A 15,119-nucleotide genomic window follows, 5' to 3' on the forward strand; every position below is an offset into this window, starting at 1 on the left:
CTCTGACAAAATACTTCTTAGATGGACAAAACCATGTGCACTGCAGGTGGGGCAGATGTTACTTGTGCAGAGAGAATTAGATTTGGGTGGGGTTTTACTTCAAAGTGAGATCTATATTGCAGTGTAAAAATAAAGCAGCCAGTATTTTCCTGCACAGAAACAAAATAACTCACCTAAATCTATTTCTCTCTGCACATTTTACATCTGCCCCCCTGCAGTGAACATGGTTTTGTCCATCTAAGAAGGATTTTGTCAGAAAGAGTGAACTAGAATAAGGACCATAGTGAGTGAAGCGTTTGGGGGTGGTAACAAGGCATGGCTGGGTACAGCAGCAGATCTCACACTAGGGAGGCAAGTGCTTATGATTGCTGATGTTTGGGCCCTTTTAGTTAGTAAAGGCTGTGAGTATAAAATTCCCACAAACTTTCTTTTTCTTTTTCTGTAATTCACCTAATCCATATACTTGTCTTCTGGCCAAGTTCAGCAATTAATACATTCTTGATCTTGGTGCCACTCACCCCAAAATTTGTAGCAGCAAAGCGGTCTGAAGCAGAAACATTTGTTGAGGCTGTTGTGTGAGCATAGAATGCATTTATATTTGCCAATAAGGTGCTCATGACAGCAGGGACACTAGGGCACATGTATTTGGAAGACAAGCAGGAAAAATGCCTAGAGAAGAGACAAAGAACCTTGAAAATGCTTTTCTGAAATGTTTTGCATATCAGTGCAATATACAATATTAGAAATACCACTGTTTTAATGCATCTAAACTACCAACATAACACACCTATGGCCCTGATGAAGCTGAATAGCGAAGCACACGTCAGCATTTTTGTGTGTGCACGTTGATAATTGACATGTAAATTGCAGTACTAACTCACTTATCCATGCGGCTCTCACCCCCACCCTTATCAGGGCAGAGGGGACACGGGATCTATCCAGTCTCACAGTGGACCTGATTCTTTAATTATACCTTACCAACATATAGTGGTAACCTAGGGCAGCATTCAAGCCTCCTGATGGCATTTATATATTATCAGCCATATCTATTTGATATCTTCATACTAGACAGGATGACTGTCCACTAGAAATTATTATACACCAACTAATGCACTAGCATCCCATAACAAGGTTTTAATCACTTTTTATAATCTTTGGCACTACCTTGTCTGTTTTATATACTTCACAGTTTTTTATATTTAGTATGAATAAAAGTTAAATCTTAATTCTCTTCAAGGTGAACCACACAGAGACATTCCTTTCTTCTTTTATGTACTTACAATACCTGTCATTTTAACCATTGGGGCTTAGAAGTTTAAACACGACTGTAGAGCTTCATGTGTAAAGTTCTTTACAGTACTTTACAGAACAGTATTAGCGTGCCATTGCATTTGGCTCAAAATTATGCTATCAATTTCATCTATCAATAAGCTAACTCCATCAATCCTGTCAGGAAATCCTACAGTAATATTCCAATCCAATTGCACCTGTCACGTATAGCACGCACAGTAGAGACAAACATTTTGTAGTCTAAAAATTATTGATGAAACTACACCATATGAAATATTTTTTTTTTTAATTGAGTATTTTTTTTATTGATTTTGCGTAAACAAAAAACACCCAGCAAACAGAAAAAAAAAACTGTGGCACAGGCAGTGGCAATGCAGGATATCAGTAGTTGTACAGCAGGGATTTACAATACATAGAGGACTACAGAAATACGTAAGCATGTGTCCCACAAAGTCACATAGAACATTATAGGATAAATATACCCATCAGCACATCAGGATGGAGGCAAATGTGCAGTCATTCAGACCCCCGGAGGCGCCATCCGGGTCGTCAGAAGCAGATGAATAGGAGGATACATAAATAAAGATATAACATCGAATGTTCTTCACATACTACTATCCTGCAGTATAGACCAATTGGTTAGGAGGAAAACCACTGCCCAAGAACAAATAAACATAAACCCAAATCGGCCGTAGTAGCTCTAATAAAAAAAAAAGAAACCCCCCAAAAGGACCCAAATCAAACCCCCAGTAACCCCCCACCCTGTATGTCCCACCCCCAACCTGGGAATACCTGGAGCCCTAAACCTAACAGTTCCCCCACTAATCTACACTTACTAGCCTATAGTAACTACCCCCCCCCCCCCCCACCTCCCACCTCCCAACGTATGTATGATATTCAGTAAGGATATTTAAAGCAGGATCTGCTGAGGGCTATGATAATAGGATCTTAGAGAAGACGGAGACATGTCATCCCTTTCCCTTAAATATAGCACTGTAGCACAAACAGAGCAGTATACAGGATATAACAGGTATAATAGTAAAGGAAAGGCATCTAATAAAAAAAAAAAAAAAAAGTAAACAGCATAGCAGAATATAGGTAAACCATATCAGGAGATCTCAATCAGGCCATTTTTCGGGTCCTCGTAAAAGTATAGAAAATGTATTAAAGACAGGAGAGGGACCTGAGCATATATAGGTGATAATACAAATATTAATAGACAGAAACCAGGATCTTAGCGTGTCCAGCAGCAGCAATAGTGTTAATCGACAGGAATCATTGCTACCAAAAGCAATCGTGGAGATAGAGCAACTGATGCCCACAATTGTACACAGGGTCTCAGCAGGACACATTGTCAGACCTAGGTCCGGATTATAGTCAGAAGGGGCCATCATGGCAGCGGGCACATAAAGGCCATCCATATCTACCGCATCTTTACACTCAGGAGCAGACGAAGAGGATGGGGCACCTCCCAGCACCCCATCCAACTGTGACAAGAGTCTGGCAGTTGAAGCAGAAATTGCTTCCAGTATATGTCGGAAAGAACAGTCCATGGTTGTTATAAGTAGCAGTATTGAACTCAATAGAAATGGTGGAGGCTAGCACTCCACCACAGTCAGGATATTTCCTGGGTAATACAGTGTCGCTGAAGTGCACACCACAGCTGGACCAGTGAGTGCACTAGATAGGGCAATAATCAGGGGTAACTTTGCCAGACCCAATATTCCGGATCACTGCCAGGGGGTGTAGTAATATAGAGTCAATGTCCACTATTATGTTCTACAGTAGAAGTAGAATAGCCGCAGCCCGAAAACAGGGGAGCTGCTGGAGGTCCGAGATAGGGCCAGGAGGATGTATGATGGCGATCACAGCCCAGGGAGCACGCGGGCAGGACGGCGCGGGCACCCCCCGCGCGGACAACGGCAGCGTGGCCCTAACGGGAACGCTTCCCGTATACACCGCTCACCTTAACAGGGAGCGACCAGCGCTCGGCACCCGCCCGCAAGAGCACCCGGGGAGAGCTCGGAGACAGACCACAGAAGTCTCAGGACGCCAGGTATAGTGCTCAAAATGGCGCCCAGTCTCAGTTGCACCAGCGTCAGGAGGAGGCAGGCCAGGAGTCCCCACGCGACCAAGTCAAGCCGATTAGGTGGGTACCGGGCGGTCCAGCAATATCAGGAGGGCACCAGAGGTCAAATCAAGCAGGGCAGGAAGGTCTAAATCTCCGCATACAGGATTAAAAAACAGGATTTTCTTAAAAAACAGGATTTTACCATATGAAATATTTTAGTAGTTTTATTGATTTCCTGCAAACTGAGAATCTATGCTTTCATATCACATATACCTACAATACAGCTATCACTACTGAATAAAAAAAAAAAAAGAAGACTGGTCCTCACATTTGATGGAGATGTACTGTATCAAGCCTTCAGGAAAGATAATGTGGCCATTTTATAGAATGTGCTAGATCTGTAGTTACTAAACTGTGGGCTGTGACCCCAAAAGTTGGTACCGACCATCTCAGAAAAGGGCTGCAACTCCATATCGCTGATTGTCAGGCTAATGTCTTTTCTGATCTCTCAGCCAGTGATCCAAGGAGTAAGGAAAATCAGCTGAGGTCTATTTTACTTCAGACGCCTTGGATTAGTGGCTTAGAGAACCAAGGAGTAGTCAGGCAGTTCTGCCCCCCCACTCCACTGCTCTGCCTTTCCCTCCAAGTACACCACAGTGGCTCCTGTTGTATTTACTAGCGCAAAAAGTTCCATGGGCGCCTTAGCGATGAGAGTTCAAAAGGAACGGAGAAAGAATCAAAAGGTATATAGAAAGCAAGCATGCCCAAAATCGGCAGTGAAAACATTATTACATAATTCTAATAACCGGAGTAATTAACTAATTCTCAGATAAGACTGTTGCAGACTATATATGACATTAAAAATACTTCTACCTAAATTCAAATTGTGAGACATTAATTTGGTGGTTGTAGTATTCATTCATTCTTATCCAATGTGGGTATTGGTGCTGTTTGTGATACGGAGACCCCTCAGTGCAATTTGGCAAATTGCAGGATAATGTAGCAAGGGTATGGCACATGATAACACAAATTACTGTGAACGGAGTACTTGTGACCCCCCCCCCCCTGCATAATTAACTAGTGAGTGGCTGAGATACAAAAGAGAAACTGAGCTACAGAAAATAAACCTACTCTTCAGGGAGTCCATGGGTGCTCCTAAATTCAGGAGGGATTCTGGGAGAGTATGCAAGCCTGATTTTAGAAGTATCTATTGTACATAACCTGTATATTTTTTTACATTACAAAATTATATACTGCATCTGAAATATTCATATATTGAAGTGCGAGACATTAAAATCGTTCAGATACAACCAGTATTTGGGAATTAAGTTGGACTTAAGCCAAGATGAAATCAATCTCTTGAAAAGCGCTAGTAAGTTGACAAACAAGGTTAGCCGTACATATTGTTCTTGAAAAGGAAACCATGCATCTTCTACTGGATTTTAATATGATAGATATGGTTCTATCCCCCAGAGCTGTAAGGAACTGAATCTTTTAATACCGGTGAGTACAATAAGCAAAGAAGTCATTCTTTAGATGTTTATGAGGTTCTGTCTGCTCTTAGGGAAAAAATGGTAGCTGAAAAACTATATCAAAGTGATATCTCCACGTTTGTTAGATGCAGGAAGTCATAGCATACAGTATATATATATATATATATATATATATATAAGTGGTAGTGGTCCGGCACTCAAATAACCAGGAATACTTGGGCGGGTGCCTCCAATAAACCAACCTGGTGAGGGAAGGTTCAATACAGCATACTTGGGTAGATGTGGCACTCACGTCACTGGTATAATGAACGACACGTAGTCATAATTCTTGATCAACGTTTCGGTAATTTATTTTACCGTCTTCAGGATATGACATACAGTAAATACACTCACCTTATATAACATGAACACCCCGTGCAAACACCACGCTGGAAAACGCGCGCCACACTCGCCGTCAGAACCTGAGGGCGGGGGCAGCGTGCGGAGCGCCAGGACGCACAACGGCGTCTCCTAGCAACCAGCCACCACGACGTACGGAGACAAGGGACGCCAGCCGGTATCCCCAGCAACCGTCAGTCACTATATACAAATACAAAACATTATAATACACGGAAAGACATATAGGTATCAAAAATACAAAAAATGAAAAAAAACACAATATCAGAAGTACAATAATATCATAGCAATATAATTAAGAAACAACAAATACTCGTAATTGCAGGAGAAGAGGATTAGAATAATAATACAAAAAATCTTCTCATGATTGCAGAATCAAATCATCAATCATAAGAAACCATTATAAGAAACAGGATAGTGATAAATATTCATTTAGCCCTTTGGGGCTGATAGTATTAAGATGATGAATCCAGTAGCTCTCTCGTTTAAGCAAAGCTAAATTACGATCCCCCCCACGTCTTAGCGGGGCTACCCAGTCAATCATCCGATACTTTAAGCTGGACAATGAGTGTTTAAAAAGTGCAAAGTGTCTAGCGACAGGTTGTTCGCTGACACCACTAAGTATAGCAGCTTTGATCGCAGACCTATGTGCAGCCATACGGTCCTTGAACCTACATTGCGTCTTGCCAATGTAGGATAAGCCGCAAGGGCACAAGATCTGATAGACAGTGTAAGTAGAATTACAGTCTAAAGAATACTTAATACGATAAGGTTTTCCAGTATGTGGGTGGGGAAATACATCACCACTAATCATAAATTTGCAGGTCGCACATTGGCATTTAATGCACCCCAATTTCTTTTTCAAAAAGGATTTGATGGGTTCTTTACCCATCCCTGTTACATCAGCTTTAACTAATAGATCGCATAAATTACTGTTTCTCTTAAAACAGGGCATAAGGGCATGATTCCTTTTTGAAAAAGAAATTGGGGTGCATTAAATGCCAATGTGCGACCTGCAAATTTATGATTAGTGGTGATGTATTTCCCCACCCACATACTGGAAAACCTTATCGTATTAAGTATTCTTTAGACTGTAATTCTACTTACACTGTCTATCAGATCTTGTGCCCTTGCGGCTTATCCTACATTGGCAAGACGCAATGTAGGTTCAAGGACCGTATGGCTGCACATAGGTCTGCGATCAAAGCTGCTATACTTAGTGGTGTCAGCGAACAACCTGTCGCTAGACACTTTGCACTTTTTAAACACTCATTGTCCAGCTTAAAGTATCGGATAATTGACTGGGTAGCCCCGCTAAGACGTGGGGGGGATCGTAATTTAGCTTTGCTTAAACGAGAGAGCTACTGGATTCATCATCTTAATACTATCAGCCCCAAAGGGCTAAATGAATATTTATCACTATCCTGTTTCTTATAATGGTTTCTTATGATTGATGATTTGATTCTGCAATCATGAGAAGATTTTTTGTATTATTATTCTAATCCTCTTCTCCTGCAATTACGAGTATTTGTTGTTTCTTAATTATATTGCTATGATATTATTGTACTTCTGATATTGTGTTTTTTTCATTTTTTGTATTTTTGATACCTATATGTCTTTCCGTGTATTATAATGTTTTGTATTTGTATATAGTGACTGACAGTTGCTGGGGATACCGGCTGGCGTCCCTTGTCTCCGTACGTCGTGGTGGCTGGTTGCTAGGAGACGCCGTTGTGCGTCCTGGCGCTCCGCACGCTGCCCCCGCCCTCAGGTTCTGACGGCGAGTGTGGCGCGCGTTTTCCAGCGTGGTGTTTGCACGGGGTGTTCATGTTATATAAGGTGAGTGTATTTACTGTATGTCATATCCTGAAGACGGTAAAATAAATTACCGAAACGTTGATCAAGAATTATGACTACGTGTCGTTCATTATACCAGTGACGTGAGTGCCACATCTACCCAAGTATGCTGTATTGAACCTTCCCTCACCAGGTTGGTTTATTGGAGGCACCCGCCCAAGTATTCCTGGTTATTTGAGTGCCGGACCACTACCACTTGTATTGAAAACGGCAACTTTCCATTTGCTGCTGTTTTGGTCAAGGCACCTGCCATGATTGTTTGTCGACAGGAATTATCCCTGCACACTGGATTCGTCCATTTGCTTGCACTGAGCACTTTTTTTGGGTGTATATACGGACTGTTACATATTATCTGCAATGGCGGAATCTGCAGTTGATGACCTCCCGTTTAACCCTTCCCTCTTCAATGTTGGTGACACGTTTCTATTCTCTGACACGGACATCGAGGGTATCCTTAATAAAGAATGGCTTAAGGATATACCTGAAGTGACTGCCACCGATATCCTGTATCGCGACCTCCTAAGCTTGAAGAAAAAGGAGACTGATTTTACCTACCACGCCATATCGCTGAGCGATTATTACAAGACTAAGAAAATACCAAGGGGTTTCCGAATTAGGAACTGCCCCACAATCGGCAGAAATGACCCAGTCTTCTGTAAAAGGTGGGTGGGAATAAATAAATCGTTGTTCCTATGACTTGATATTATTAGTCATTGACCAGTCCAACAAAGAACTTGCTACTATACAAAAGAAAATCCAAACCTTTGAATCTATACATCTACCAAGCCTTACATCTGACAAAGAGACAGATTGGATGGATAAATTGGCACAACAGATTGCCGGCTATAAACGTGAATTGATTAAATTCAAAAAAGAGAAATTACTCAAGGTTGAATTGGACTACGAATATCACTGTGTTTATCAATGGCTGATTGGTGGTAATCAAGATGGTCGTCGCAACTTCAATCGATCTAATCGAGCCAGATATAATCGTGACCGCTTTGAGACAGAATCCTCCTCTGAACAATTCAGCTCAGCAAGCGGGTCTGATAATCCTGCTAAAAAGTACAACAGAAATCGACGTGTCCCTTTAGATCTACCCCCACGAGTCACCAGAAAAAATCCCACTGGTCAGAGAGACGCACCAGACGGGGGGGACAAAGGAAGAGGCAGGGGCAGGGGTCAAAAACCACCGTTACCCCAGAAGATTTAATCTTCAATTTTTCTTCATATGAACTCTCTGCATCAGAAATCAGTCTGTTAAACAAGGGTCTCTCCTTTGTTCCTTCGAAACCAGCTAAAGACCTAGACTGGCAAATAGAGGAATACAGATTGATGCGCCAGTTGCGCTTAAAGGAACATTACAACAATAAAGTACCGACTGTGTCGACTGTTTCTACTACTGCAGTTATTCCGACTATTCCACCTGCTATGAAACAATTTAAGAAACGCTCTACTTTTGACCCTGGTTCTTTAAATGCGTCCATTAAAACTTTTGGGCGCATGATTGATCTGGGGGTTAAACAGGTGATCAAGAGGAAAGAAAAAATGTTTTCTAATCTCAACGAACATGAGAGTAACGCACTAAGACTTTTGACTAATAATGAGAACTTGGTCATACGGCCCGCCGACAAAGGCGGAGCCATTGTTTTGCAAGACTTACCTGCCTATAAAGCCGAAATCATGCGTCAGTTGAGTGATATGTCGACTTATATACCATTAAAAGGTGATCCTACTTCAGCATTTAAACGTGAATTGCTTGAATTCCTTGTTTACAGCAAGGATAGTGGTATTATAAATGATGATTTATTTGTTGTTTTGATACCTGAGTTCCCTGTAATACCTCTTATGTACACCCTTCCCAAGGTTCATAAGGGTATTATTCCCCCTCCTGGACGCCCGATTATTTCGGCGCGAGGGTCATTACTACAGCCTTCATCTGTTCTGCTAGACACTATTTTGCAGCCACTTATCCAGCAGAATCAATTCTTTCTGTTGGACACCACTATGTTCCTTAACAAACTGGGTACCGTGGGTGTTATACCTGAAGGGGCTTGGCTTGTGAGCATCGATGTCACAAGCCTATATACCATCATACCCCACACCCTCGGTATCCAGGCTGTGCGGAGAATCTTGGTGTCTAACTCAGAATTGACAGCGGTTTTCATTGATTTTTTGTTGCAATTGTTGACATTTGTGTTGACTAAAAACTATTTCTTATTTGATGGGTTATTTTACCTACAGGTAGCTGGGTGTGCCATGGGCAGTTCCGTGGCCCCCAGCTACGCTAATTGTTTTATGTTTGGCATTGAACATGAAATTTTTTTCTCTGATTCTGTTATTGGCTCATCTATTTTGTTTTATTCACGTTTCATCGACGACCTGTTTTTAATCTGGACGGGCTCTAAACAAGCCTTTCTTGATGTACTGGATCGTCATAATGCTTCTGATAGTACAGTTAAACTCACTGCTACTATGAGCCAATCACAGATCAGCTACCTTGATGTATCTGTATCGTGTACTGGAGGTATTATTTCTACATCTGTGTTTACGAAATTGACTGACAGAAACACGTTCCTCCATAAGTCAAGCTGTCATCCTGATAAACTCAAATTGGGGTTACCCTATTCACAGATGGTGCGCATTTGCCGCATAAATAGTGACCCGTCTGTGTCATGTGCCCAAATTGATCAATTGATTGACAAATTTTGTGTAAGAGGCTATGATAGATCGTCCCTATTAAAAAACAAAACAAAAGCCCTGGCATTATCCAGAGTGGATCTATTAAAACAACATCCTAAAAAATCTTTGGTTAATAAACTACCGTTTGTTTCTAAATTTAATTGTCAATCTGAACAAATTACCAGCATTATCAAAAAATCTTGGCCGATGATACAGACTGATAAAGCTTTGGGATTACAGAATCATGCCCTTATGCCCTGTTTTAAGAGAAACAGTAATTTACGCGATCTATTAGTTAAAGCTGATGTAACAGGGATGGGTAAAGAACCCATCAAATCCTTTTTGAAAAAGAAATTGGGGTGCATTAAATGCCAATGTGCGACCTGCAAATTTATGATTAGTGGTGATGTATTTCCCCACCCACATACTGGAAAACCTTATCGTATTAAGTATTCTTTAGACTGTAATTCTACTTACACTGTCTATCAGATCTTGTGCCCTTGCGGCTTATCCTACATTGGCAAGACGCAATGTAGGTTCAAGGACCGTATGGCTGCACATAGGTCTGCGATCAAAGCTGCTATACTTAGTGGTGTCAGCGAACAACCTGTCGCTAGACACTTTGCACTTTTTAAACACTCATTGTCCAGCTTAAAGTATCGGATGATTGACTGGGTAGCCCCGCTAAGACGTGGGGGGGATCGTAATTTAGCTTTGCTTAAACGAGAGAGCTACTGGATTCATCATCTTAATACTATCAGCCCCAAAGGGCTAAATGAATATTTATCACTATCCTGTTTCTTATAATGGTTTCTTATGATTGATGATTTGATTCTGCAATCATGAGAAGATTTTTTGTATTATTATTCTAATCCTCTTCTCCTGCAATTACGAGTATTTGTTGTTTCTTAATTATATTGCTATGATATTATTGTACTTCTGATATTGTGTTTTTTTCATTTTTTGTATTTTTGATACCTATATGTCTTTCCGTGTATTATAATGTTTTGTATTTGTATATAGTGACTGACGGTTGCTGGGGATACCGGCTGGCGTCCCTTGTCTCCGTACGTCGTGGTGGCTGGTTGCTAGGAGACGCCGTTGTGCGTCCTGGCGCTCCGCACGCTGCCCCCGCCCTCAGGTTCTGACGGCGAGTGTGGCGCGCGTTTTCCAGCGTGGTGTTTGCACGGGGTGTTCATGTTATATAAGGTGAGTGTATTTACTGTATGTCATATCCTGAAGACGGTAAAATAAATTACCGAAACGTTGATCAAGAATTATGACTATGTGTCGTTCATTATACCAGTGACGTGAGTGCCACATCTACCCAAGTATGCTATATATATATATATATATATATATATATATATATATATATATATATATATATAGGGTGCAATCCCCGTCCTGGGATCAGGCACAGGGGAAGGAAAACGGCACTCGCGGATTTTTGTAATTATATTTTATAAATTTATGGTGACATCAGATACAGCATACCGACGTTTCAAGGCTTGACAAGCCTTGAAACGTCGGTATGCTGTATCTGATGTCACCATAAATTTATAAAATATAATTACAAAAATCCGCGAGTGCCGTTTTCCTTCCCCTGTGCCTGATCCCAGGACGGGGATTGCACCCTGTATCAAACGATATTAAGGGCACCGCGGTAAGTGACTACATCGTCCGGAGTGCCGAACAACACAAAAGATTATATATATATATATATATATATATATCCTATATAATAGCCCAGATCTGTCATTTTGTGACTGAATAATGCTGGGCAGAGTCATAGAGTGAGAGATTGGGGCTAATAGCCTATCAGCTTAGCACTTGCCAAGATCGCCCCTCCCCAATCTCTCATCAGGAAAAAAACCTCATTTAGAGAATTGCAAATCCCCCCCTGCAACTGCCCGTCACTCATCACCCGGTGCACTCCCGCACCTGACCAACCCACACGGGGCACCCCTGCACGTTTAACTCCACCACCCGCAGTATCCCTGCACCTGCCACCATATACCCTTCCCCCACCATCATAGGAACCCTCGCACATGACCCTCACCCACCCACCCACAAGGTAAGCGGCACTAATGTGACATACCATGTAATAGCCATTACGGTATGTAGTATAATATGTAATGGGCATCACAGTGTGTGGCATTATGTGTACTGGGCATTATGGTATGTGGCGTAGTGGGCATTGCGGTGTATGGCATAATGTGTAATGGCCATCGTTGTATGTGGCATAACATGCAATGGGCATTCCAATGTGTGGCACAACGTGTAATGGGCATTACAATGTGTGGCATAATGTGTAAGTGGCATTACTGTGTGCAAAAGCAAGAATAGAATTTTAGCAAAGGTTAAAAAAATCATGATAAGGCGAGTCAAGGAGCGGGCCGCTGTACTGGGAATTTCTCAAAACAAAGGTGATAACTTTAATTTTATTACGGCAGTAGCGTATACATTGCTTGCGCAAGTGAATGGATTTCTACCTATGTGCACGTTTGCAAATACAATTATAGCCGTGCACATGGGCGGCATGTATTTGAGCACTGGGCTCTGAATACATACAGTCCATTAAATCAGTTTTCAATCAGGCCCCAAGAACAGGAATGCACTGAAAAAAATGGCCCCGCTCCCATCCTTGGAATTCAAACCCCGCCCATTATGTAAATAGCCTTATAATGAAAGATTTTAAGCAAAGTCTTTCGTCTCCTACAAAATCTCTTGCTCTTTGGGGAAAATAGCTCAGTGTGTACACACTTTGGTGAAAGATATATCACACTGGGCGGCTTTGAGCTGAAAGCCGCTCAAACAGGCAGTTTTGAGCGACTTTCAGCTCAAAGTCGCCCAGTGTGTATGGGCCTTTAGTCTGTAGAACATGCATGCAACATCAATGACATGGTTGGTTTTTTTTATAGTAGAAACAGATTAAAAGATCTTTTACAAAGCAAAGAGGTTAAAGGCCCATACACACAGGCCGACTTTGATCTAAAAGCTGCTCAAAACAGCCTGTTTAAGCGGCTTTCAGCTCAAAGTCGCCAGTGTGTATGCCCCGGCGATGAGCGGTGAGCGCTGCTGTGTGCTTCCGCATCATCGCCGAGAAAGCCGCTCATCTGCTGGTAATACCAGCAGATGAGTGTCTTTGAGGACGGTTTTGCATAGCTCTGCGCTATGCAGCGCCATCCTCCCCAGGCAGGGGGAAAGCCTCTCAGTGTGTATGCACTGAGCGGCTTTCCCCGCAGCAGTGATTTTAATCATTGCTGTCTATACACGCTGGGCATAGTCGCCCAGTGTGTATGGACCTTTAGAGTTGCAGAGTAAACGCAAGGCTGTGCCCAAGTGCTTATATTTCTGCAAGTGCTTCTAGATTGCCATACATACGGTATGCGCTTAATAGAAATAGGGTGCTTTTTTGGCGATGCAGATGTTTGCACCTACTAAAAATAGAAGATAGGTGGATTGATGGCATTCCTAGTAAAGTACAGTGCAAACACACTTGATCCCAAAGAGCATGGATTTATTGGGTGAAGATCATGTCAAACAATCTTAAAGGGTTTTTTGACTGGACAACTAAAATAACAGATGAAGGAGGGAGGTCAATGTAACATGAGACTATAGTAAGGCTATTGACATGGGTTTGGATTCTAAGCTAGTTGAATGGATAATAATCTGGTTGCAAGATAGAAAACAGAGAGTTGGAAATGGAATGCAGCCACAGGAGGGAAATGTTAAAAATGGTGTATCCCAGGGATTTGTACTTGGACCAGGGTATTCTGGTGGAATCAATGCAATAACAAATACAGTATCTATCCTTATGTACAGTATTAATCCCTATTTCCCTATAGATTGTAAGCTTGCGAGCAGGGCCCTCCTACCTTTTGACTGTTTGTAAATACCCTGTTTGTTGTATAACTGTATCCTTTTGTAAAGCACAACAGAATATGCTGCGCTATATATCAAACTGTTAATAAATAAATAAAAAATACATTTTAATATCTGTTAGGAATAATGCAAATGGTATTGAAGGGAAAGTGGGCCTTTTTTTGCAAATGACACAAACGTATGCAATAGGGTAGACACACCAGAAGGGGGTGAAACAATGATTGATTAAATTGATTGAGCTACATTATAATGGCAATAAAATAAAATCATGCACTTGAGTCTGTAAAACCTATAGGCAAAAAATAGTAATAAAGGCACTTTAATAGAAACTAGTGTGGAGCATGCCTGCCTACTTTTGAAAACTGGTTTCAAGGAGATTATAGTTGGTGGTAGAATTTTGCAAAGCGCCTCATTGAGGGGGCATGTCATGTGCCACCCAAAGGGTGTGTCTAGTTCCATATACTGTATGGAGAGATTGGGAAAACAGATTCTAAATGTGGCACCTACAGTAGATGCATAGGTGTGTACTGCTACATTTGAGAGGGCTCTTGTAAAATGACTTATATACAGTAGAAATGTACAGTAGATGAGCCCCAAAGCAGTCAGTAAGAGCTACTATACTTGGTAAAGTGCTGGGAAATGACGATGATGATGCAATGTAAATGTATCTATCTCTCATTCCTTTTTCCCCAATAATGTAACAGTGTAATGTAGTCTAGGTGACATGATGGAGATTGCTAGACTAATGAGGGAGAGAGGGAGATTGCTGCTATTTCAGGGAGTCTCCTGCAGAATGCAGGAAGGTAGACAACTGTGCTGTGGAGGAAAGGGATCTAGGAGTCACTATTTCTGGTGACTTAAAGGCAAATAAGCAATGCAACAAGGAAGGCAAGTCAGATGCATGGTGGCATAGGGAGAGGAATTACTGTTAATCTGTACTGGTCTATTAACACTGTTCTGTCTCTTTAAGTGCCTAGTACTTTTGCGGTGACAACAGGCTGTTTTGCAGAACACTTTGAAATTGCAGTCCATTGACATAAGCAAGAACAAAGGCGAGAGTAGTTTAATATGCTTAAATAGTTTAACTTATTTATGCAGCCTCACGCCAGGTTGGTAATGGACATTACCATTGTTTGATTGCTTCAGGAAAAATCTGCATGCTTCCACTAATGAGATTCCTGGGTCATATTTATTGATGTTCTACCTGCATTTTGTAAGTAAAATTTTCAAGACTGTAGCAAGAGAATATAAAAAGGACATCAGACCTACGCTGCGATATACACTGTGCAGTGATACAATTATACTTTACTCCGCTATTTCTGTGCACATACTGTGCTTTCTTATACTGTAGTCCTCACGCACCTGATTCTTACACAAATGCTGCTGTGGCTGTGTCCATTATTACATTTGGCTTTCATAGAGGACAGTTACATAATGTATTA

At 41.5% G+C, this 15,119-nt stretch overlaps 1 protein-coding gene across 1 annotated transcript in view; it reads right to left on the reverse strand.

Moving 5' to 3' along the window:
- UNC13C (unc-13 homolog C) overlaps window positions 1–15,119 on the reverse strand; it is a 536,500-nt gene that overhangs the window by 289,364 nt on the left and 232,017 nt on the right. The window contains exon 15 of the mRNA XM_083183881.1: window positions 519–669. Coding sequence (XP_083040007.1) covers window positions 519–669 — 151 coding nt within the window. The remainder of the gene's footprint in view (window positions 1–518; window positions 670–15,119) is intronic.

Source organism: Crinia signifera, chromosome 4 (assembly GCF_055691185.1).
Source record: "Crinia signifera chromosome 4, ASM5569118v1, whole genome shotgun sequence".
NCBI classification, from domain to species: Eukaryota; Metazoa; Chordata; class Amphibia; order Anura; family Myobatrachidae; genus Crinia; species Crinia signifera.